The 26,279-nt window shown below is 39.4% G+C and overlaps 3 protein-coding genes across 4 annotated transcripts; 2 read left to right on the forward strand and 1 right to left on the reverse strand.

Annotated features, from left to right (window-relative positions):
* Window positions 1-706: 706 nt before the first annotated feature.
* On the forward strand, window positions 707-5,894 carry LOC124070970 (V-set and immunoglobulin domain-containing protein 1-like). The gene is made up of 7 exons (XM_046411361.1): window positions 707-805; window positions 955-1,115; window positions 2,233-2,440; window positions 4,484-4,639; window positions 4,734-4,850; window positions 4,944-5,088; window positions 5,178-5,894. Exons 1-7 carry the CDS (start codon window positions 763-765, stop codon window positions 5,263-5,265), a joined length of 918 nt encoding a protein of 305 aa, XP_046267317.1. The 5' UTR covers window positions 707-762; the 3' UTR covers window positions 5,266-5,894.
* Window positions 5,895-6,367: 473 nt separating this feature from the next.
* Window positions 6,368-12,234, reverse strand: tmlhe (trimethyllysine hydroxylase, epsilon). 2 transcript variants are annotated; one of them, XM_046411360.1, is made up of 8 exons: window positions 12,122-12,234; window positions 11,541-11,702; window positions 11,282-11,458; window positions 9,187-9,466; window positions 8,922-9,041; window positions 8,474-8,710; window positions 7,924-8,062; window positions 6,368-7,766 (listed from the first exon to the last, which is right to left on the reverse strand). In XM_046411360.1, exons 2-8 carry the CDS (start codon window positions 11,680-11,682, stop codon window positions 7,635-7,637), a joined length of 1,227 nt encoding a protein of 408 aa, XP_046267316.1. In that variant the 5' UTR covers window positions 11,683-11,702; window positions 12,122-12,234; the 3' UTR covers window positions 6,368-7,634. The 2 variants fall into 2 exon arrangements, with proteins under 2 accessions (XP_046267316.1, XP_046267315.1); XM_046411359.1 differs by lacking the exon at window positions 12,122-12,234 and adding an exon at window positions 11,814-11,838.
* Window positions 12,235-14,730: 2,496 nt separating this feature from the next.
* Window positions 14,731-24,282, forward strand: mpp1 (MAGUK p55 scaffold protein 1). The gene is made up of 12 exons (XM_046410952.1): window positions 14,731-15,113; window positions 19,082-19,210; window positions 19,342-19,420; window positions 20,261-20,346; window positions 20,457-20,525; window positions 21,888-22,084; window positions 22,231-22,334; window positions 22,418-22,498; window positions 22,720-22,800; window positions 22,877-23,079; window positions 23,365-23,439; window positions 23,526-24,282. Exons 1-12 carry the CDS (start codon window positions 14,991-14,993, stop codon window positions 23,700-23,702), a joined length of 1,404 nt encoding a protein of 467 aa, XP_046266908.1. The 5' UTR covers window positions 14,731-14,990; the 3' UTR covers window positions 23,703-24,282.
* Window positions 24,283-26,279: the final 1,997 nt, after the last annotated feature.

The following is a 26,279-nucleotide window of genomic DNA, read 5'->3' on the forward strand; positions in this document are numbered from 1 at the left end:
AGACGATTAATCATGCGTGATTCGCTGTCTCTCTCTCTCCGCCAGCATTGTGCTATATACTGTCTGAGCGAAAACGACAAAGGTGGAACAGCCTTTATTAAGCACGCAGCACCAGGGAGTGAACTCCCCATTGATAAGCAGCATGTTGCTGTGCTTTGGCTTACACTTCCTTAAGGCAAATGATAAAGGCCAGGTGGAGATTAAATTACATTAATTTCTTCGCCAGAAGCCCTGACCCAGAATGACTTACAAGACAAGGAGGATGGAGTGATGAGCTGTAGTGAAACTTCTGCCAGGTACTGAAAAATGAATTAACCATCAGTGTCACAACACACTGTGGTCCTTACCTGCCACATGAAGTCAACAACCACAAACACACACACCAGGCTGCACTGACTGTAATTTAGTTGCTGTAATGTAAAATGTATACTGTATATAAAAGCATTTTGGTTTTTTTGGTTTTTAAAAAAAGCATTTCTAGTTTTCATCTGCCCCCACCCAAAATTGTGAACAGCTAAATTGACGGTTTTTAAAAAACAACAGGGTATACACACCCAGTCTGGCAAACATGGATATGCAAACATTGTGTTATCAACATGCACAGTATCGGCCAGTCCATTACCAAGCATATTGTAACCTTGCCTGTGATACTGCAATGCTTTCGTTCTCTCTTCCGGTGCTGCCTACAACAGTCAGTGCTGGAGGCTGTGGAAAGTTCAGTTCTTAAGAAGCTCTGTGAGTGTGCTCCTACCTTTCGTGAAGATGTGCTCCACACTGCACTTGTTGGTGCTTTTAAGTATAATAGGTAACTGCATTTCTGCTTCTTTTCATTCTCATTATTCTTTGTTTTGGGGATTTTTTTTTTTTTTTTTTATGTATACGTTTGAGTTTCAGTGTGCGTTTAGTAGAGAATGCTTTCGTTCCTTGAAACCTTTTTAATCTGCTGTTCTGTAGGATGTGTTGAACTCATCACAGTCACGACTCCGCTGAAATATGTGAATACTACAGTTGGTGGAAGTCTTCTACTCCAGTGTATGTTTGATACTACTGAGAAGACCACCAGCCTTACCATCCAGTGGGATTTTGTTTCATCATCCTCCATGACGCCACAGCAGGTAGACATGCACACTGCTGGTCACTAATTGAAGCACTTCTGATGTGCTCACATCATGTCCCAAAGTGTGTATCATTATCAAGTGGGATTAATGGGTCCTCGAAATGGTAACATCAGGTCTAGGGACTTCTTTCATTAATGAGAGATTATAATTTTTCCAATTAAATGTATTGAGTACAACAACTCTATTATCTCTAAACCTGACTTAAGTCCAGCAGCTCAAAGTTTCTGTTTAGTGATGACTTAAGCTTTTTTGAAGATGTAAGTCATTACATGTGTTTTTCAAATTTTCATCAACATGTGGCATGTTGTGATTTTAACTTAATTACTAAAGAGCATCATTCCAGTTGGATTTAAACTGCGTGGAATCTAATCAAAGAGCTTCACATTTTGAAAGATATTCAAAGTTGCTTGTATTTTAAATCACTCACCAAAAAGTCAGCTTCATTACTAAGCTTCAACATTCACCTAAAACACACATACTTTTTATCCGGCATGGCGCCCAACTGTTAGGAGACACGCCTTGCTGAGTCAACAAAGGCCATGATTGAGCACTCAGATAAATGCAGATTTAATGTAAAAAAAAAAAAACCCACCATTGTGAGTGTTATTACTGACTGTTATTACTAAGATTATTTTAAGTGAAATTAGAATGAATAAAGTTTAATCACAAGTAATCAGGTTACCATCTAATTACCCTTAAAGCCATTCAGTTAGGTCATGGGGACAACTATTATGTATTAATTCAGTGACATGTGTATTGCCACTTTCTAATGCTGTTTTAAATTGTATTTATTTGTTAAGTGATAAATCTCATATCTGGCAACGCTAAAATGCTTTGAAAGAATGGTATCTGGTGAATGGTGAATCTGAGTATCATCTAGTATCTGCAGAATATTTAATACACTCACTAAACTATAGATTAATTTGTTGGGGCATCAGGGGCCCATTTCATTCTCTGGATAATAACATGGCCCTCTTGATCAAACCAGCTTTATGAAGTTTTACTATGAAGTAACTCAAAAGTATACAAAAAAAAAAAAAAAAAAAAAAAAAGAAAAGTGAAAAATTTGTCTTTATTGTGTCAGATAGTCTAATGTGGCGCCATTTTCTTCCAGGTGTATTACTATCAGTCTGGAAGGGATGTCATTACAAAGTCTTACGAGGGCAGACTCCAGGCTCCCTCTTCTCCCGCCACGACCAGAAACGCCTCAATAATACTGAGCAACATGCAAACTTCGGATTCTGGCGTTTACACTTGTGAGGTTCATAACTTTCCTGATGTGAACGGACAGTCTCAGGTCAATATCATCGTGAATGTTCTCGGTAAGTTTACTGTACAAAATGTTTTTACTCGCTCTGATGTAAAGTTAAACACATGACATTAAAGAAAGGTGCACTGGTAAGGGAGGAGCTTAAAAAAAGTGCAAATGCAAAATGTAAAATTCGCTTTGAAAGAACAAAATACTGTCATTAATAAATAACAACGCTGTAGGCGTGTACAGTGGGTGTGCAGGAGATTTCACATTACTACTACACCTGGGTCTGGGTGGAGTCTTAAACCGTAGGGTGCTGCTGCTGTTTGAAACAGCTACCAAGATGGAGGGAAAGGGAAAACAAAAGAACATGTAATCTGAACCTCATCCAGGAACTTCCACTATTATTCATAATATTATGTATATCATATATCATTATATTATGTGACCACCTGAAAAGTTCTTGCTCTCAGATTTTGTTTTTGATTTGAAGATTTCACCCATAATGACAATTCTCTTTTTGTTCTTTCTCTTGATGTTCTTCATGTGAAAGGGCTGTGTAGTCTTTTCCTTTCATGTGAATATTTTCAACATAAAATCCCTGTGTGAAACGTATGTAAAAATTTTATAGAAGCAAGAGTACTTGGATTTTATTAGATATTTCAGTACTCTCTCCACATCTGAGGCTTGTGAGTGTTTGCTTCTATGATCAGTGTTGTAAAATTAACGCGTTTATTAAAACAGCGGCCCTGAACAGCATGTTTAGGGAATTACACTCAGTTTGAATCCTCTCATTCATTGAGTTGCCATGCAGGGACAACCTCGCAGGCCTCTTTATGCTCCTGAGTAGTTTCCATGGTTACTGCAGCAGTCTCCTCATTGTCAGAGTTGGAAATTAGAGTAGGACTGTGACTGCATCCTTCTACTGCGTACAGACTACATATCAGTATCTGCTGCATGCCAAGTATATTTCTTGCATTTCAAAACCTCTGTTTATAGCAAAATGTTCGCAGGGTAGTTTCTACAAATTGGATGTGCTGTATGAATATATGCAACTATAACAAGTGTCAGAGCCTTATTACTGGTGTGTAGAATAATTAGACCGCACATGCCAAGTGACATCCTATTTGATTGACAATAAGTAAAAGATTTGTCATTTTAACTCAAAAGAGTCTTTGTTACACACAAATTCATACATGTTATCTTTTCTCTACTTTTATGTCACTTTTATGACCTGTTTTGAAAAAGTATTGATAGAGTTAGCAGGTAAAATAGTGAGTTAAGTTAGTGAAGTAGTGTTAATGTTATTGCAGTGGCAGCTCCTTCTTAACTCTGCACGCCACCAGCAGAGCGGGTGTCTTGCGACCATTCTGACGTGAAAAAATACTCAAAACTCAAAGTTCTTCATTGAAAACGATTTACTAAGAACATGTGGAAAAGATACAAAAAAACCATCAGTAATTATATTTCCATAGAAGAAGTCTTGGTTTTACGTGTCTTTATTAGTTCTCATATGGTTGTGGTCAGTCAGAAAAATTGTATCACCTCCACACCTGCTACACCTAGTGGTTAAAGTATGCACTTCACAACGATGAACTAAATACTATTCTAACAAACAAAGAATAATGTAAAAATAAACATACATTTCTCCACATGGCTCTTACAGTTATAATAATAATAACCTCCTTTTACAACAACAGTGTGAATCATAGCAATAATTCAGGTCCATCAAGGTGAACCCAAGGTCTGTGTTGCCTATAAACATATCTGTAAAGTGAAAATACAAAAATGTATGTTGTAATTGTTCAAGCAGTGCCAAAAACAGCACACACATAAAGATGATTATGATGATTACTAGTTTTTAAATTCAATTCATGTGAGCACAGTATAGTGCTTGAAATTTAAACTGAACTCATATCAGACTGCTCCATAAGTAAGACACAAATTCTGTTCAAGAAAGCTGATCATGTGAGTCCAGACTTTTGCTGAGATGATGTGAAAAACACCATTGATTCCTAACGATCGCACGTGTTGATTATGAAATCCAGCAGATTTAGTAGACTAAATATAAAGTCACTTGATGAACTCATTCGTTCTCCTTGTGGTCTGACAGAGAAGCCCTCCACTCCTTATTGCTCCACCCACGGGGACATAGAATCGGGTCACCTGGTCACTTTGACCTGTCACAGCGAAAGTGGGAGCCCGACCCCGACATACATCTGGACCAGACTGGATCAGACTAAGACAAGGAGGCCCATACTGGGGAGAGGTGAGCGCTGTATGTGTGTGTGTGTGTGTGTGTTTGTGATATACTTGTTAACATATGCGGCATTCATCCTTCCTGTGTGTACTTGTTTCCTCAGTGACCACAACTGGAATACTGGAAATCAGAAACATATCCCAGTTTGAGTTTGGGGAGTACCAGTGTAACGCTACAAACGCAGTGGGATTTTCAATTTGCAGTGTGGAGCTGAGTCCTGGTATGTTCACATGTGTGGTTCTCACGAATGAACGCCAAAATGAAATACTGAAAAAGGCTTCATTCGCCAATGTAAAAATGTCTCTTTGTGTAGATGCGGCAGACGGAGTGATTGCAGGTGCAGTGATCGGCGCTTTGCTCGGCTGTGTCCTGGTCATCCTGGTCGTGTGGTTCATCGCTCATGCTGTGAAGAGACACAAATACAAAGCAGTGAAAGCAGCTGATGCCAACGAGATGACGTGAACATTTTAGGCTCTTATCACTGTTGTATTTTTTCATGTCATCTGTAATTTCAGTGTGTAACGTCAACTCTCTCTGTGTCCACTAGAAGGAGCTCTCCGCAGGCTCAGGAAGCCTCCGATAGCGTTCCCATGACAACCACAGGCAGCAATCTCCATGCTGAGCCACAAGCCTAAAAAAAGGCCCATTGAGAACAGCTGGAGCAAACGTCACTGTTCTGAACAACAGGATGTCCAGGATGTTCAGTCTTCAACATACGTCACACTCAAATGCAATCAATGTGATGAAGCTCATGTTCATGTTTGAAGTTTGTTGTGTATTTACTGAATCAGGAAAGTTGCTGTGCTTACCATCAGTTCAGCCTTTCTCATGTGATATGTTTTGTTTTTTTGTTTTTTTTCACAAATAATTTGCTTTAACGTAGACAAAATGTTTGTAGTGCTTTTGGTTTGTTTTACCTTTTCATACTCGTTGATGAGCCATGCATTTGGTATACAATAAAACATTTAATGATTTTGTCTTTTACAATGACCAACACTATTTTTTTAATACAGCAATTTACAATATTTTTAAAATAACAAGATATGATTATGATAAAAGCCTACATTCAGATTGAATCTTTTAAAGGACAAAATATCTGAAGTATTACAACTACTACAGAAAACAGAATCATTTTTTTCAGTTAATGGATTTGGGCTCCCAGATCAATCTTAACTTTATCTTTGGTAACACAAACTGTCAAACAGCTATGGATGAACTGTTTTATGTAATAATGTTTGGAGACATCGATTAAATAAAACGTGTTTTCTGAGTTGCTGAGTCGTGTAGGTCCTGCAGTCCAAAATCACTGAGATCTTCATGAAGTTTTGTTATGTGAGTTTCTTAGATAATATCCAATCTTATTTAAGGCTAAGCCACATGGCTTCCTCATCAGAGAAATAAAACTGCCCTATAGAGCACCGTACCTACAGGAGTCTTTGCATGTGTAGCATCAGCAGACCCATCTTGTCTCCACATTAAATAGTTCTGTTCCGTATAAACCGTCCATTTAGGTTCTCACCAGGGGAGAAGCTGGTGAGGCTCTGTGTGAGCTGACAAGAAGACTGAAGTTCAGACTTCAGTGTTTGATCATTTTCTCCTAGAAGAACTTCTCAACATGAAAGATATCACTTTCATCCATCTCATCCATCAAGAGCAGACTCTTCAGATTATTCCACAGACTTACAGTTTGTTTGTTTTTTATTCTTCATTTATAAAAGTTTAGTAGGGCCATGGTGTCGACTTGAAAGATTTTATTCCAAGGGGTAAAAGAAATGCCAGGAATCACTTGGTCATAAGTCTGATCGCCAACTGCCACAGAAGAATTACCATCATTTGTACTACAGAGTCACATCAATATTATTTATTTGCACATTATATAAAATCAAATGTTAAGCACCTCCGTCTTTGGCACAGCCATAAATTCATGATGATCTGGCCAGTGTGAAGAGGGCACAGAGACCTTCAATGTGTTTCCTTTACCTGAGCTGCGTGACATCTTTGTGGAGCCAGATGGGAGGCCTACTTGCACTGTTTTCATTTAAAATTAGTCTTAAACTGGTTTAAGACAGGTAGTTCATCAGTACAAGAAACAGTTAACCACAGACAGTACCAACATTGACTAAACACATTCTTTGGCTTCATATCAGTACAAAGGTGACTGAAAGTTTGCTTTAGTCTTCCTTAGTTCATTTACTACACTTGCTCAACGCCCTTTTAAACAGATAATCTCTTACTTATCAAAGGTCAAATATGTTGTCAACCAGGATAGTTTTACCTTTCAGAGAGTGTTACATGATTACATGAAAATTTTGTCTTTGACATAATTAGAAAACACATTCATTTCTTCAATATCATTTAGCCTAACCCAACCTGAATGTTTCAGTTCACTGTCAAATTTGGCCACATCTTTCCATCTCTTACATAATTCCCAGTCAATGAATAACAAGTTACGGTACGAAATTCCTGTAATAAAATTAAAAGTTTTAATGATTCTCTTTGGTTTACTGGAAAATACAAGCTGGATTTTACTTGATCCATTTATTCTAGTTGGTCCATTTATCATCTGAGAGAAACCACACACGCCTGTGATTTCTTTTAGTTTTTTTATTTGCTCAATTGACATTAAATCCCACAAAACAAGCAATGATGGCGATCAGTATATATGACAACTAATAGAAAAGACATTTGAGGTGACAGAGTTATAGCGCATGCCAGTCATTCTTTTTCTATCTGGAAACATGAAAGCTGTGAAAATATCCGTGTCTAGCAGGTTTTCAGACCAACGGTGCAGTACAAAGAAAAATAGTTCTGACATGAGGCTGCGGACAACAAGGTTTAAACTGTGAACTGTTTTTGCATTGACCTTATGGGGTATTGAGTTTGTGGGAAAAATAACTTAAAATTATTTTAGCGTGAGGCTGTAACAGAACAGAATGACTAAAATGTTAAGGGCTTTGAATACTAATCGATAAGGCACAGAAGTAAGGGGAAATTCATTTCAGGATCAAGCCCGCAGGCCGAAGGAGCGTGCAGAGCTGAGGACATCATCTCTGGTCAGATAACATCCACAGAGCTGTCTCAGGCCGGTGAAAGACTCCCTCCCATGCATGACACGCCAGTTGTCTATGAAAATCACCTAATATAGACATGAGAGGGTATTAGGCTTAGATTACATTACATCTGGGTCCTTTGGTTAACTATTCAAATAACCCTAAAGCCGTAAATTTACATCTAGGCACAAAAACATCACTAAACAGAATTAGTGGCACACCCTTTAAGTACAGCTTACTCACTTTCCCTGGAGTCAGTTTCACCCACAGCTCGTTCTCTGGCCGCCTTAGTTCTGTTGTCAACTCTCGATGTGCCACGTACCATCGCTGAACAACGTCATGAGGGACTGTGTTTATCACTGATCGGTCGTAGTTGTTGTATCTGTTGAAAACAAGACAAAAGAGTCTCGTTGCTGATTTGAAATTCATTTCATTACACCTTCAAAGCTACAGAATATTCATATTATAACAGCAATAAATGTACTATTGCTCATTGAGGAACTACGAAGCAGCCAAGTTCAACATACGTTGCGGAGCTTGATAGTGTGCAAAGCCACAGAATGTGTTTTCAGTCTTGAGTTGTCAAGACCACGAGATGTTGCGAGGTAATGATGATTTACAGTTGCTATAAATGTGCATAAAATGATGGATAAGATGCACTAGATGAAAACAGTGCAAAACGTAGAAATGAAGCTAATTAGACAGAACCAGAAGAGAAACGGTGAACATGTGAATACAACGTCTCAGGAATCACTACTGCAGTAAGACAACGATCAAACTGAAAGTGACGTACCGGATCAGGTAGATTTCATTGTTCCAAGGATAGACGTTGAGCACAGGGCCGATGCCTATCATGTGGTTTCGATGGGTGTCAGTGTTTTCAAGGTACTCGTGCTTGATGGGCACACGGGCGAGCTGCTCAAAGTTTTCAGGAGACTGCTCACGTACTTTTTCAGCAGCGTAGAAACCATCCACAAGTAACGTTCTGCCCCCAGCTCCCTCATGTTTGAGACAGTGGAAAACTTGGATTCTACAAGAACAATCAATATGTTTTTTTTTAATTACTGCATGATTTGCTAGAAAAAATATTCATATTTTCTAGGGCTACATTTAAGATATATAAAAATTAAAACTCAATAAAATGAAAAATATTGACACAAAAGTCTGTGGATTCTCCTTTCATTCCCACTACACTGGGGCTACTTTGGAATCTCATTTCAGTCCACCTCTCCAGCACCTACCCACATGGTTCCTGAAAGTATGAGGTGTCAGTGTGACGGTCCAGACCCACTTGGCTGTAAGCAGTGTCTCCTCTGGAAAAATCTGCAGTTAAAGACCACATTCCTCCATAAGTAGTCTTCCTAGTAGATCAGTAACACACAAAACAGAATTGGATTAGCATTGAGTGAACAGGGCTGAAAAACTTATTTACGCCTGTGAATGTCATTGGCAGGAGACAGAGTTTCACTGTAGCACATGCCAAAAAGGCCAGTAAACACTTAGTACCTGATGAGACTGACCCTCTGGCTAACTGCCTCTGTGGCCTCAACTGTCGCTGGGACATCTTCTACAAAAGCAATCCCATACAGCAGATAGTTTTGAAGAAACTTCTTTAATTCATCGTCACTGCTCATAAACGTGTCCCATTTGGCAGACGGTACATTTGCATTTTTATAGATGTCTGAATTCCAAAGGATGCGTGGCTGGACGGAGCTCTGCTTCTTTCTTTCATAGCTGTTCTCAGCCAGCCAGCTAAGGCTGTACTTGGACACCTGACCGCCTGGCCCTGGGACACAGAAACAGAAAACACTGTTATTAGGGACAATTAGTGTGGACAATTGCACTATATACCATGCATGACCTAACATTTGATTTGAAAGATCCAAGCATACTTGGTAACTGGCACTGGGGAAAAATGCTAACATTATTTCCTTACACACTGTTAAATGCTAGCAATGCACATCTAAAATGAAGACGGACAAAGCTGGTCAAAGTGGAGGACTGCTCCAAAGCCACCGACACAATCAGACATACTTGGGTTGCACACTATGTTGGATGCGTGTATACCACGCTTTCCATTAGTGAGTCCCAGATCCTGTGGGTTACGGATCGTGCAATGTGTCTCTCAAACGCACACATCATATGTTGTGTGAGAGAGACAGAGTTTAGATCTTCATGAAGAGATACTTGTTTTGTTGCTTCTGAACAATGAAGTACACTGTTTGGAACAATCTGTCTGCTTATTTGGCTCAGTATGTTCCCGCCACTGTGTGTAGGGGAGAAAGTGGAAAGAGAAAGAAGTGCTGTGCTGCATCAGCACCTCGGGAAGGGCTGCAGCACTTAGTCCTGTCATTGTCTCAGTCCTCGGTCCTGACAATTGTGCCATCATAATGCATAAAAATTGACAGTTTGCAGGTGATGGGCATCACTACTGTCCATGGTTCTAAAATGGAGCGGAGGAGAAAATAAGACAGACAGAACATCAGTTTTGCCCTTTTTTTTGCTTTTACAGCTGCACAATGACAAATTCTGGCTGTTTGAGACAAATACACACAAATGTTTCCACAGTGAAAGGAAAATAGTTGCTTGGCTTTCTGAAAATACAAGAGCAATTTGAATTATATTGAGAAGAAAGACAGTGGTTTAGTTTCTTTCCAGGCTGCAAAATACCGACAGTTTGAGTAGGGAGAGCTAAGCTTATTTCAACATCAAATATGTTTTATAAATAAGTAATTAAATTCTACTTGATGAAAATTGATCACAAGTCCATTTTATAAAAGGGGCCCCAGTGTTGATAAATACAGTGTTCACCCACAGACTCAGCTGACCTTCCACTAACAGGAGGAGGCACAAGTAGTACAAGCAAATATATTTCTTTGTTTAATTTGTTTTTTATGTGCCAGTGTCTTTATTTAAAATCAGATGTTAACTGTGCCAGTTTGCTAAAGATGATGCAGTAAATAACATTTTTTTTTTTTTTTTACCTGATCATACCCTGAGGATCACTTGGAAACAGAATGAATATTTACACAAGAAAACAAAATCATCAGCCCTGAGGGAAAAGTCCTCTTTAGTTTCTAGATGACATGTTGGTTGGGTAAAAGTAAATGAATGAGGCAAAGTTACACGCTACAAATGTCCAAAACTGTTTTCTGCTTTTCAAAAATGCAATATTTTGTGTTAAGCTGATGCAAAATTTTTAAAAAGAATGACAGACTTTATATTGTGTTGTCATGTATATTGTTCCTAGGCCTATTATGAATGTAAGAGAAGTTGAAATATATTACATGATTATACACCAGCTAATGGTGCCATTGGGATTAACTACCACCCAGGCTTTATACTAGTGTGTAAAATAAACAGGTGGGATTAGAATTTAATTTATCAAATTTTCTTCCAGTTTGTTGCAATTGTTGTGACCTTTTCACAGCACCCTCAATGTAACTAATCAAGACTAGGACAGCTGCCTGTTGACTTGACTTCATCCAAGTGCTTTGGTGGTGTAGGAATGCAGAGAATTTCTTTTATATTACAATTTTTGTCTTGACTGGACGTTCAGAAAACGCCTCAGTGTTATCTAGAGTATTTACGACAGACTTACATAAGAGGACGAGGTGGTCATCATGCACACTTGCGTCGTCAGGGCGGATAGTGAGGTCAATACTCCCAGTGTCCACGTTTCTCTGGTTGGTCTCCGAGTTGTATGAGGAGGCAGAGCGGCAGTGATCCCGCAGCCACACGTAGTTAAAATGCATCGACGTCCCTCCATAGCTGAGCACTGGTGGTTTCATATGCCGAAGTCAACAGTGGTATCTTGCCTCAAATACGTATGAACTGGCTGAAGATGTCAATGAACTTACCAAGATGGTCTTGAAGTAAGTGAAAAGTGGCTGACTGTGCTGCATACGAACGGCTCTGTATCCTGTGTCTACACGGCGGACCCGACAGCATCTGAGCCTGTGTCAACGCAGGTCGCAATTTCTTTATCAGTGAGGCCAACATGACGAACGTACACCAACTTTCTGATCAGTGAAACAGAAAAAAATAAATAAAATAAGCGACAATCCAGATATTTAATGAGAACACCGCACTGACACAGAGGTGTACGCAAACTTGAATAAAAGTTTACTAACGTGCTTTCATAAAATGCGTCAATGCGAGATGAATGAATAAGCGCTACATGGTGTTAACTGTGATTAAGGTTTAAACGTTAACAACAGCAATACGGTAATCATTGCCATCCAATGATCCAAACACGTCTTCCAGCTCCTCCTTCTTTGAGTTTAGCGGTCGGTTGGCCAACCAGTTTATAAATGGCTTACAAACGGAGCTGCTGCTTTGGCTTCTTCGGCTTCTAAATGCGAAACGTAAACGGGGCCGCCATATTGGAAAGGTTCACAATAAAGTGCGGAGGACAAAAAAAGGCAACTGAGGTACTCACTGCCAAACGTTTGTACTAACGTTGAGAAATGACTGAATTACTTAGGTGTAGTGGAAAAAAATCACTGACACAAGGACTCGCAAAAACACACGTTCGTCAAGCATAAATTTGTTAATAGTTGCGCAACGTCTCTAACTCGCCATGTAATATACCGTAATTTCCAGACTATTGAGCGCACGTAAATATAAGCCGCAACCAATAAATTTAAAAAGAAAAAAAAACTTGTATTTATACATATATATAGGCCGCAATTGTCTATAAGCCAGTCAGTCTCTATTTCGTTGTCGCTCTCAATGTCACTTTCGTGGAGGCAAAATCCATAAATTAGTCGCATCATTGTTTAAGCCGCAGGTTCAAAGGGTGTGAAAAAATAGCGTCTTATAGTCTGGAAATTACGGTAATTTAATATAGGCATGTTTACATTTTAGAAATTGATTTCTGGCTATTTTTTTCCATTATTATTATTATTATTATTATTATTTGTAGTATAGTGCACTTTTTACTATCCACTATTTTAATTACTGTTTTATTTAATTGATTATTGTACTACTAATTACACCGGACATAACGTTTACTGTTATTAGTTGAGTATTATTTTAATAATTATTATATTAATACTATAATAATATAAAACCATGACAATGTTGCAGTCCTTCACCTCTCTGTTGGACTCGTTCTTCACTGCCTCAGAACATTTATTAATTTGCAGGGAGACTTTAACCTACTGCACCTCCGCTCCTTCCTGGCTGACTTCATACACTGAGAGGCTGAACTGCTGCTGTATTTTCTCCCTCACATGGTGATGTGAAGTTGAAGTTTCCCAGTGGTGGAGAAATATATGACCTAACCTCATAGCTCATGTAGCCTATATGTGATGCTCATGGTGGGTTAGGCTCACAGAATTCAATCAAAACATACAGGCTTTCTCTCAATGGCTGATTGTTTTCAGACATTTCGCTTGCAGCACTTTTAAAGAAAACACATTATCTTTGATTCTATTGACACAACTGTGGATATTCATGAAATGGGTCCCTCTTATTTAGCTGTTTGGTTTTCCCTTGTTGTGCACTGTCCCTGCAGAAAATCAATGATCAATGATGTTTATTCATTTTGTTTGCTGAATTGCGTTCCACTCAGCAAATTTTGTGATGAAATTGTGTTTCAAAATGTGTCAAAAATGTATCCTGTGAAAATGCCCATAACTGCACTCATTAAACATATGGTATGAAACAAAATATAAGGTCTTTGTAAAACAGCACCTGAAGATGAATATTTTAAGACATAAGGTTGTGTCTGTGTTTTCTGATGCAGGCAGAATGAGGTACTTCCCTCATCTATCTCAGCTAAAAAAAAATAAATAAAATATTGCAGGAAACCTTAAACTGACAGAGGGCAGCCAGTGGGGAGGAGAGGAGGAGAAGTTACAGATAGATCTGAGAAAACAGAGTCACTAGTGGGTAAATCAGTTAAAACTGTCACAGAAATGCTAGTTGCTGCTCTCTTGTCAGCATGAAAGTACTTCCTACAGTGGGATCGTAATGACATGTAAGTCAGTTAGCTATAGCCACAGGTTCTGCTTGCGTTTCCACTGTTTATGGTTATTCCCAGGACTAGTAGGCGGATTCATGTTAATGGTGGACGGCTGATACAGACCTGTATACTGGCTCCCTCTGGAGCCTCTTCTGGAAACTGGCTGCTCAAACACTCTTTCCCTCACTGAATATCCCTTAGTTTTCCCTGCAGTTACCAGCATGCACAGCTTCACAAATGTGAGCAGTAGTACTGTTTTTTTTTGTATGATGAAGATGCATCATACGCATTGGTATACACACATGGGCACATACTAATCCCAACCTGTCATTAACTACACTGTTCTAGTTTATTAATCCTATGAAACACCACCCAGCATGTTGCAGCACAGTTATCTGACTCGAGGGTGTGTGTGCGAATTTAACGCCATGATGTGATCAAAGTGCTTTCCAGTTTATGTTTGTTGTCACCCTGCATTTAATTAACACGGGAAAGGGCGATCTGCAGCATGCCGATCTATTATGGACATCTTGACAAGTGATCTGCTGGGAGGACGTCAGGAGGACTCCGTTATTTTGCTACTCTGTAGCCTGTTAGCCCAGCCCTGCTGCGAACGCTGCGGTAATGCTGCGTTCAAGGCTCTCGGGAAAGTATATAGTTTTCTTAAAGTGAGAAATATGAAAGTGGATTGTTGGGCATATAGAAGATGGTAGTATGGTCACACTCTTAAGAACATGAGATAAGTGAGAAATTTAGTTAGGTGGAGCAGATTGTGAAATCACAGGGAAATAAGAGAACGCAAAATAAGAGAGCAATAAAAAATGTAGAACAGAGCAAGGTAAACAAACAGCAACAGTGTATTTGTTTCCACCGTTTCTTAGACTACGGTTAACGAACTTAAAGGGACGTTATGTTACACGTCAACATATATGTAGTCCTAACTATACGAAACAAAAAAAAGAGAGAAATCTCTGGCACACGGTCTATTGTGCTTTAATCACTGTGTCCAAACAATTGATTGCCTGGCAACATAAACAACTTGAGTAGTGGGATTTGCGAGCTTTTGGGGGTACTTAAAGGCACCATGAGCCTGCCCCTCAGAGCGGCAGTCAGTTACATGTTTACTTGCTTTGTCAGCGGTGTCCCCTCAGCAGATATCTCATGTACCTCACCTGCTGCTGATCAAAACCTTGAACTTTTGTCTCCGGGAGAGACTTATCACACCGTCAGGGCTCCTTATCAGCTGTTTCGCTGCTCGCAACATTTTGTGGCCTGCCTCTTTCGGACCTTGAGCGGGGGCACACAGGTTCATTTTTTTTTCTCAAGCTAACAGGGAAAGATGACGTTAAAGTCCAATAAAAACGAACCTGCAGTCACATTGGAGTCTGTGAACAGCGTCCGGACAGCGCTCTCCGATCTGTACCTGGAGCAGCTCCTTCAAAACAAACCAAAGTCTGACAAGGTAGGTTGTCGTTTATACCTTTTTGTGCACCCTAGATTAGGTGTTCATGTTTGCTTCCGGGAAGCAGAGATGGGGCACATGACCGTTGTTTGTTCCTCGACAAGATGCCTAAAAATAGACCCTGATGTGTTTCCATAGTCGAACTTTGCAGCAATTGAATATGTTGCTCTCTTAAACAAAGAACTAGACATGTAGGTCTTTCTTCTTAAACGAGCAGGTCTGTCATTGCTCTGTATATGCTCAGTCAGCCTTAGCCGAGAACCAGTAGACACTGCATTGACAGTTTCACTTCTGCGTTTACCTCAAAATTACGCATGGAATCATCTGACAAACGGGGGGAAAGGCTGTTTCACACGTCACGCTGTCTGTATGTCTAGCTGTGATCATGAGGCATCAGGCACAGAGGTACAGAGCCATACCACTGCTGTTGTATTAGTCCAGTGATAGTCAAGTTAACATGTTTAACTGTGACAGCTGAGTCATAACATCAGCCGCATTAGTTTCTGGGGCATTACTATTACGCAACACAAAAGGAGACAGATAGATGGGAAATACAGTGAATGTTAGTCCAGTGTTTAACAGTGCTGTGTAATGTTGCTTCCAGCCAGTCCAGGCCTGCTGCTGGACCACTGTCAGCAGACCAGCTTAGAACGGTCACGTTGTTTAGATGTAAGCTACACCCTAATGCCAGATTCTGTGTGTGAAACCACTGACTTTGCCTTTAAGCTTGGCAGCACCACAAAGTAGTTCAAACCCTTGCAACTTATAGGCTTGAAGACCCCCCAGGCCTCAGTTTGGCAACCGGGAACACCAAGGGAACTCTTTGTGCTAAACTTCTTCTCTGAAACTGAAAAGTCAGCACTGAGCTACTGAGGGAAGCAGTGACAAGAGGAAGCTCCTTTCCTGACATCAGCAGTTTGCTGTTCAATAGCCTTGAGCTACAGTCTTGTCAGTGTGTTCTTCTGCTTAGCTCTGATTTGTGAAATCAGTGTCTTTAAGTGAGGTCACATGGTCCATTAGTTCACAGTGCAGAGGCTGTTTGATACGTTGGTCATATTGTGAGTGTGTTTTTATATGTCATTTGCCTTATTTAGTGCATCATATGGGCTGTAGATCTTGAGTGTGGTAATGAGTAGAGTCAGAGGGCTTGTTTTATTCCAGCTCAGTCTTACGCTGAGTTATGCTTCTCTGGAGACTACCCCAAATACTTAAGACTTATTGTGAGTTCGCCCTACACAGACAGTCATTCATGCATTTTAAGCTCATGGTCTACTACTCAGCTTGTTATGTCAGCCAGACTTAAAATTAAAGTCCGAACATTACGACCCAGACAGATTTACGCAAGTCAGATGAGACAAAACACGATATGGAGAACTGAACATCTTGCGTCATTGGTTTTCAACAGGCCTTCAAGCTATCTCTGTATAATCTATCCAAATTCTTCCGGTTTAAGGTTGTGGTAAGATTGTGTGTTTGTTCGTGTTGTGTCCCATTACCCACGCTGTTTGTTTCAGAGTCTCATCTAGGTCAAATATTGATCTCCCACTGTTCCTTCAAGAGATCAATACTTGTTTGCTTGTTGGCAGGAAAGCCGCTCTAAATTCTACAGGGGGGGGGGGGGATTAATAATTAATATCTCTTGATTGGAGCCAGATCATCTCCAGAGAAAGAGACAGATTGTATTATGATGTAATCAGTAGATCATTGCCCTGTGTATGGAAGCAGGTATAGATGTGTACAGTATTGTCTTCCAGACATGTGCCTATCACACTATGTTTGATCTATTTCAGATACAGCCCAACCTCTTGTTTAGATGAGATGAGAAAATGTCCAGAACAGGAAGCGCTCTGCTCTTTCCTGAATGCCTTCCACTCGGCTCTTTGTTTATCCTGTTGCTTCTCCACACCCACAGCTGGCATTGAAGTTTGTGAAAGGGCTTCCTGACCCCAGATATGGTTACATGTGTTGACTGTTAACACTGATTGGAATGCATTGTGATGCCTCCAATGAATACCTTCGTCATGTGTTTATCTCTCAACACTCATAGTCTGAGAGATAGGAGCTGATGAGGAGACACATTTAATTAAAAGTGCCTTTTAGTGCAAAGCTAATCAAATATTTTAACATTTAGTGGCAAGACATGCTTCCTCTATTACCCATCACAGATTCTCACAGTAAAAATGCTTGGCCTTTACGCTGAAGCTTTCCCACTCAGTCTGGAGGGTCAGCACTGTGTTGAGAGGACATTAAGTCCCCTGCTCTGTGACTCAAGGAAAACTACGCAATATTTGTGAATATAGGTTTTGTAGTTAATGTGCCCAGTTTCTCTAAAATGGGAAAAACAACAAATGTTATGGTATTATCCCCCAGGTGGTGATTTAACACGCGTTCATCAAGTTCATTTACGGTCATAAAGTCACAAACATGCAGTTTCACAAAATTAATTTCCTGTTGTGTTAAGAAGCATCTCTAGGAACAGAAATAAAAAGTGAGGGAGTTTTGGATTTCAGAGATAGAAATCAGTGTGTGTTTCAGAATAAATGTGTGTGTGGTGGTTTGTATCTGTGCTAAAACTGTTCAGATTCCTTTCCTCGGAGGATGCAATTTCATCTGTTCACCGTCCCACCACTCACTCGTGGTGCACTGCAGTCCTGATCTATAACAGCACAAGGCTGGTAAATAACTATCATGTTGCACAGAAAAAGAGAAGATTGACTTTAGTGCATCTCCTGACTCACAGTCTCTGTGTAAGTACAAAAATAGGAATTATATGAATGGATAGGAATGTAGAAATGATATTCTTATTTACTTATCTACAAGATTGTTAAGTTTTCCAGAGGAGGCACGAGCTGAAATAGTGTGAACGCAGACATACACATGTTAATGGAAGGTAGTCTTATCAAGAAAACATATTTTTGATTAAAAGGACATAAATGAAACTTAAAAGAGTTTAGATTCCTGCCTGTGTTACACAACAAACTGGTGTCCTGCACAGTGTTCTAGGGCTGAGGTTATAGACGAGGAGGAGGAAGAGGAGGGCAGTAATCATATTTATTGGTTTATTGTAGTGCTGATGCTGGAAGATAGATAATATATTTTTTTGCTGAAGCAGTGCTGATGTGTCATTTCCATGTAGAAAGATTGTGCTGATTCAGGTGATTGTGTTTCTGATGTCAGCTTAGTGACCAGTTCATATACTTTGAGTTCTGTCCACAGAATGCCAATTTACTCCCAAAAGAATTATTATAGTGTTGTTTATCTTGTACCTAATACATCTAATGTCATTCCCCAAGGATAGCATTGTCTTTATAGCACATAGCACAGCATAGAAAAACCCATGGCAATCTGGACCATCTGAGTCCATCTTTGTTGACACCATAGCAGTAGCATGGACATTTGTGAATGTCCCCGGTACTGGGCTAATCAAGGCCTATCGTATCCTATTTTCTGGGGATAGGAATCTCCTGCTTTTGGACTCTCTCTTTGGCTTCATCTGAGTTTAAAAGCACAGTATGAATCCACAAAGCCAGCCTTTGGTCTCTACTTTGATGTCTATAGCAAACATGGTTCACTCAAACACCAGAATTTGTCAGGTTGTCTCAGAGGACTCCTCCTCTTTTCATTAATGCCGTTCTTTGATGTGATCACCTGATGAGACTGGTGGTATCCATGACCACAGGAACCTGGTGGACCAGATCACTGGACGTGGTTAATCAGGCGTTATAAGACTGGGTTAATTTTCAACCTTGAACATATGTTGAAACTGCAAATGAAACATAGCTGTTGGCCCACATTAGCAAAAAGCTTTCAGTGCAGTTATTGGAAATACCAGTGTGATAATGATCTCTGTAAATGCTGGAACAATGAGTGCACAAAAGAGGGTTTAAACTTCATGTTAAGAAAAGCTGATTTCATTATGTGTGAGATAAAATAAAAAGTTCTTTTTTTTTTTTTTTTTTTTGGAACAGGCAGCTATGCAAACCTATGAGAGTAAGGGGGCAGAGGTTTACACCAATGGCAGCGCTGGACACATGACCAGGGCTGAACTGACCAGGATGAAGGAAGTAGCATTTGAAAAGAATCCCTCAGAGCCAATGGTACAGCCTCTACACACACACACACACACACACACACACACACACACTTTAAATAAAGTGTGTTTAGGATTGTGGTGTTAATTCCTCCTTATTGACTCTGTGGTCTTTGACTCTGTGGTCTTTGTCTGTAGGGCGTCACTCTGAAACTGAACGATAAGCAAAAGTGCACTGTGGCCAGAATATTGCATGGTGGCATGATTCACAGACAAGGTAATTAATCACACATTGATATTGATTTCTTTTGAGTGTGTGTGTGTGTCTGAAAGAAAAGTTTACTTCCCGAAAAGCACAATTGTTTGCCCCAGTCAGAGCAGATCAGCCTTAGCAGCAGCAGCTGTGTGAACTGGAGGAGCTCTGCTTCATGTCCTGATCAGTGCCTCTCAGATAAGAACATCAAAGTGTCTCACGTGCAGTGTTGAGGAAGCTACCTTGAAAGCATAGCTTGTAAGTTACCAATTACGTCACACTTGACGAAGCTGTACTACAGGAAAGCCATCAGGACTTCTGAGAAGAGATCTACTCTGGATAACTAAAGCTGCCTGGAGAAAGTAGGGTACAGTTACAGTGGAGAAGCACTGGTAAAATAAAAATGTTAAAAATATTCTGTAGTTTGAGTAATTGACCACACAAAAAGGGAAGTGGAACTACCAAACAGTACTGCACAAAGTAGTTTAGCAGCCACTTTAGTTATGTAGTTCACTGTATATCACTCACAGCTGAACAACAAATTTATGAATCTCATGCACACACTGCATAATGATAATTAAACTATACAAGTTAAAATATTGTAAACGTATGACATATTTTAGTTTACACCACGTGCTACCTCTCGATATTATAATTTTCAGAAAGAAGTTTTTTTTTCAATCTAATTTTACTGCAGTGGCCATTTTGATAAATCCCTCTCTCTTGTTTTTAAGACTTATCTCTCTAGAAAACAAAAAAAGTTGCTGCTAGCACATATTAGGACCATAATACAGAAAGTGAGCTCTAACACAGAAGAGTACATCTGGAGTTACAACACTCCTCCTGGTGTCTTCTTCCCTCCAGGGTCCTTACATGAAGGCGATGAAATAACAGAAATCAATGGAAAAAGTGTGTCAAACCAGACTGTAGATCAGCTACAAAAGATACTGGTAAGGTGATACATTCAAACTTAGACTACAGCTTGTCTATGATAATGTTTATGTAATTGTTGCACTTATACAGCTAAACATGTGTCAAACCGTGTCGTCTTTACTTACAGAGGGAAAGCAATGGAGTAGTCACAATGAAGATCATCCCCAACCTGCAGAGTCGATCTCAGCCCTGTGAGGTAACAACATGAGCACTTAGCTTTGGTCCTTTGGTGTCTCGTACTTTTTGTTCTGAGTGCATGTTGTGTTTCATATAAATTCCTTTGAATGTGCATGAGTAAAGAAAATTTGCTTTTCTGTTTGGATCCAAAAGTAAGTGGTATAATCTACAAAGACAAGTTGGATGATTGCATTGCTGTCAGTTTTTGCCCTCTGCAACTTAAAAGGATTTTGTTCTTTATTAGGTGAATCTTCTGTTAGTCAGTGAGCAACCCAGGTGACTATAAAATTAGTTCACATCTTGAGAACATCCCGGTAGTTTTTGCTAGTTTGACCTGAAACACTTTGGTAGCGTGTTTCATTCTGCCATCTACTGGCCATGACTCATCACATGTTGTCCGGCAGCCATTCGTGTGCCTCCTGTGGCATAGAAATGGCTGCTGGCTTGTCTGCTGCTTTTGATTTAACATCATGTATGAATTTTAAATAGCTTTAATTCAATGATCACAAAGAAAAAGAAAAGATACCTTGTTGCTTAATACTGTTTATCACTGCATTAAGTTCTGGCTTTGCTGTGGTCAGTGATGGCAGTCTATTTTAAAGCTTGTAGTCCATTAATATGTAGGCTTAGTTAATATGCTTTTCATACTTAAATCCTCAAAGAACATCATTTTGGTCACCCAGACGTCTCCAGTCCAGGCTATCCACTTGTAGTACACTATGGGTGTATTAATTTTGTCTGACTACAACTACCACTGGAGTAGCTTGGGGAAACCAAAAATGTTCATCAACTCTACTAACAATAGAGATATTTTACTTTGTGGGGAATTTCTGTGAGTTCCTGCTGTGATCTTTGACAAGATTTGTAGATAAACCGAGCTCTCAAAAATGAAATAACAAATACTAGGAAGAGTTAGTATTAAATTGGATTGAAAGTTAGATATTAATAGGACACTAAATTTAAATTTGTGGTGCCTGGCAGTTTTTCCAGACATCTGATCTGTAGCTCAACACAGCACAACCAACACTCCTGTTTTCTGCAGGAAGTGAATTTTTAATTGACTAAATTAGACGTCATGCCAGGACCTTGGAGAAAATTGATCTCAAAATTAATTTTCACAATTGAGCTGTCCAAGATCATATCATGAACTTGTAAAGTATGTTTCAGGATGAATTTCCCAATTAACATTTGCAGAATCTAAATAAATAAGTTAGAAAGGCTCACTGTGAGTATTTATTGTTGAACAGAGATAAACTGGAGAAAATGTCTTCACAGAGGTCAGAAAAACTGTAAAAGTTATTCATTGTCATTTGGGTATCAAATTGTCATTTGTGTCTTTCCTCCAAAAAGCGAATACACTGTATGTTCTTTCAATGTACAGATGTACATGAGGGCCCAGTTTGATTATGATCCTGCTAAGGATGACCTCATCCCATGTAAAGAGGCTGGCCTGAAGTTTCAAACCGCTGACATTATTCAGATCATCAACAAGCAGGATCCAAACTGGTGGCAAGGCAGAGTGGAGAGCAGTGCTGCTGACTTCGCTGGACTGATACCCTCCCCGGAGCTCCAGGAATGGTACACAGCTCTGTCACACTATCCCATGACTCTTCCTGCAGCATGAAGTCACACATGCCAAAGACTGACATGATGTGTCACATCAGCTTACACCACAGCACTGCCTAAATGTTCCCATTTTGACTTAATCTTTTTGTTTCCTGCAGGAGGGTGGCGAGTAAAAGCAAGGCCAAAGAGGGTAGTCAGTCCTGCAGCCCATTTGGAAAGAAAAAGAAGTGCAAAGACAAGTACCTGGCTAAACACAGCTCTAGTGAGTGTGTCACTTTGATCACGCATCCTGGATGTTTTTCTTAGATGTACTATCTGTCTAAAACAAAATCTTCTCTTTTGCAGTTTTTGATCAGCTGGATGTGATTTCTTATGAAGAGGTTGTTCAGCTTCCTGCTTTTACAAGGAAAACACTCGTGCTTATTGGTAAGCTTACATTATTTATTCCGTCATTTATGATCATTCATACCCATCCACATGTTCTCAGAAAATAAGAGAAGTGCTGGAATTTTCTTGTCTCGACAAATCACAGTTCATGTCCTGTAGTGTCTAAACAGTTGAAAGGCAGCTTACTTATGGGCGTTTCTCTGCAGCTGCAGATCTCAGACATGAAAGTTACCGTTTCATTAAGATGCATGCTCTTTTAGGTGCACCTGGTGTAGGGAGGAGCCACATCAAAAATGCACTGTTGACAAAATACCCAGAGAAATTTTCCTACCCTGTACCACGTAAGTAGAAATTTAGTTTTTTGACTTTTCTTTTGAGATCTTTGTCCTTTGACTAAGTCTTTAACCTCCTACACAGACACAACCAGACCCCAGCGTAAGGATGAGGCAAACGGACAGGAATATTATTTCATCTCCAATGAAGCCATGACCAAGTGCATCTCTGGAAATGAGCTACTGGAGTACGGCAGCTTCCAGGGAAATATGTTCGGTACCAAAATTGAGACCATCCAGAAGATCCATGAGCAAGGCAAAATCGCTGTGCTGGATGTAGAACCACAGGTTAGCATTCACAGGTCCTTCTGGAGACAAAAAATCATCCAGAATCACATAAAATCCAAGTGTGGCTCTTTATGTGTCTTTAAGCTGTTTGAAAGTATCTAAAATGGTGAGACAGTTCAATGGTATGTGTTGAACTGCTACTGAGCTCTCTGATGATAATACTATTAAAATCTTCACCCATAGGAAGTATCCCTTGAGGAGGACCCTTTGTTGGTAAATGTTATCCCTGTACAAGCTGTTTCCAAGAAGTTAATCTTTCTCTTTTTTGTTACCCTTTTAATGCAGACCTTGAAAATCTTGCGAACTGCTGACTTTGCACCTCTCGTAGTGTTCATCGCTCCGACAAACACAGCTGCCCAGGTACTAAATCTGAATACACTTGAGTGCTTTGAAATACCAAACTCCATTATCCAACAGCTGCTAAGGTTCTGTGTCTTGTCTCGTAGACGGAAAACCTGCAGATGATCCAGAAAGAGTCGGACACCATTTTGACCACATACAGACACTTCTTTGATGTGGTTCTTGTCAACAACGATGTGGATGAAAGCGTGAAAGGTGTGGAGGAGGCCATGGAGCGTGCCACCTCCACCCCACAGTGGGTGCCTGTATCCTGGGTGTACTGACAGATGTCTGGCACCGCTGTAATACCTTTTATTTGTTGAAAAGCAGTGCAATATCACTTTTTACACGAAACCGGTTAGTGATGCCCCAGGTGTGTATGGGTTTACTTGTGGTTAATGTTAACTGTCACTGAGATTTTTTTGCACAAATGCATCCAAAAAATAAGCAATATGTTGAAAGGTTTATTTTAGAAAGTCGAGAACCTCTCCAGGGATGTTTTATTTGGTTGTTTAGACATTTGTGCTTCAGGCTTTTGAGGGACTAAAGGATAGTTTTGGTGTCACACACCTTTGTGATTGTTGGAATGTGAGCAAATGCAAAATAGGACCACAACTGTGAATGAAATCCTCACTTTCAAATGACAGGATTTTATCATATGAAGCATTACTTCTGGATTCACCGTTCTTTTTTCTGTTGTCACTGGGTTTTGCCATGAAATTGACATTCTGAAACTGTTTGTTCACCCTTTTAGTCAGTTGTCGACAGCCTCACATTTCATCTCTTCAAAATTGTATACCTCATGGGGTACTGTAAAGGCACTTTTAAACAAAAAAATAAATTTCCCAGCTCTGTTGAAACTGCTTCTCGGACTGCATTTCATGTGGAAATTTGCTCTCCAGAGCCCTTCAGGAAAACAGTGACGGTTTTGTGTCAGCAGGAAATCGTCTCCGAGTGCCCATATAACATAGGAAAATATGTCAAAGAAGAACAAATATTTAAAACTGAAATTTAAAGGTTAATACTTCTCATTCTTTCATGGTTTGGGGTAACATTCTGCCTGTTTGTGAAGACAAGACTTTATCTCACTACTGACATGTCTGCCTTAGATTTTTCGTGTCATGACTGAAAGCTTTTATTAATTTGCATGTTTGAGCTGCACAATACACGTAGTGTAGCCCGATCTCCCTCACATTACAATTCTCCCCTCATTCACAGTGTGAGAGAAATAAGTACAAGTTATACATAACAATGAATTTGTCTACAGTTTCTATCCAACGCAGCTTTGCACAGGCCCTGGTTACAATTGTGAAGTTAATGAAATCGCAGCAAAAAAAAAAAAGCAGCAAAAGTCAGCAGAGAATACTGAGTAATTAAAGCAAAAACATCATCATCTTTCCCAAGTCTTTAAATTTGATTGTTATTATTATTATTATTCTTTTTTTTCCTCTAAATTTCATTCCCTGAAGCTCAGAACAGAGGGATGACGAGGAAGACTGCATAACTGGAATAACTGGAAAAATATCAATATGGCCTTCAAACTGAAGTTTTCTCTTAAGCCACTGTCAAACTTGTGCAGAATAAATAAATAATAATAATAAAAAAAGTAAAAGGATGCAAGAACTTTATGAACATCTGAAATGTTTACTGTGCTACATACAAGTTACATACTTTCACACAAGCAGCACCATATGTAAATACAAAATATGTCATAAAACTTGCAGTTTTGTAATTCCAGAAACCCTGCCTGCTGCATTTACTCCCATTATACTCCCAAAAGTGTTGATGACTGACCAGTGTGTTGGAGAGCTAAAACAAGCTAAAGCCTGTGAAACCAGCTGCACATTCTCAACCACAGAGAGGACACCTGCCTCTGCACCCACTTTTTTATGCACTTTAGCAATAAACCAAAGCTATCCAATGGCGCCACCATATGGTCTCTGAGAATATACTCCAAGTTACATGCATGTATAAACATTGGACATAAAGGTTACTTGTATATACAGTGTGCAGATAACAATAGGTAGCATATCAGGTATATGTGTATTTGAGTCAAATGAACATATACTTTGTTTATGGATGTTAATGCAAATAATAAAACTAAACAAGAAAGAAGAAACAATTCTGTAAATCATTCATAATGTTTTTGGTATAAAGTTCAGTTGTAAGACTGATAGCAGACTTACAAATGCACATAAGATTTCAACCTGAGCAATTAATGTGCACCTATGGAACTAATGCTGCAGAGGCAACTAACTGGTTTATCAAGTGAGGGCAAATTGGGTTTTGCAGGTTCAGAATGTAACTCTAAGTTTGAGTAACTGGATTTATTCTGATTAGGGATTCCTCCAGTGTTAGTTAGCTGTGCAAAACTCAAAGGAACGCAAGGATGAACAAAAACAAATGCACATAGTGATTATAATAACTTATAAATAACATTATTCATGCACTGAAAAACCAACCTGTATTCCTGTTACACAAATCTTGTTGAAGCTTTTTTCACATGGGACAGGTAAAACTGTGAGGCCTATTGATGTGCAGATTATATCCCAGAGCAGTTTAGTGATTAGAGCCTCATTTTGTGTTTAAAGTACAGCAATTCAACAAGTTCTGCTTCTTAAAAATGTCTTTTGCTCATGTCTTTCTGATACTGAGACTACTATCGAGAAGTCGTATTATCAAATGAAAATAAAAGAGTACTAATAAGCAATTGTATGTATTTTTCTTATTGGTTTATCTAAAAAGATGTTATGGTCTGTTGTTAAGGGTCATCTTACCATTATTGTAATTTAGAAATTTTTTTACTTTTTTGATTTAAAAAAGTGAGTATGAATCATCTATTTTGAACCAAAATAGATGAT

This window comes from Scatophagus argus, chromosome 14, assembly GCF_020382885.2.
Source record: "Scatophagus argus isolate fScaArg1 chromosome 14, fScaArg1.pri, whole genome shotgun sequence".
Lineage (NCBI taxonomy): Eukaryota > Metazoa > Chordata > Actinopteri > Scatophagidae > Scatophagus > Scatophagus argus.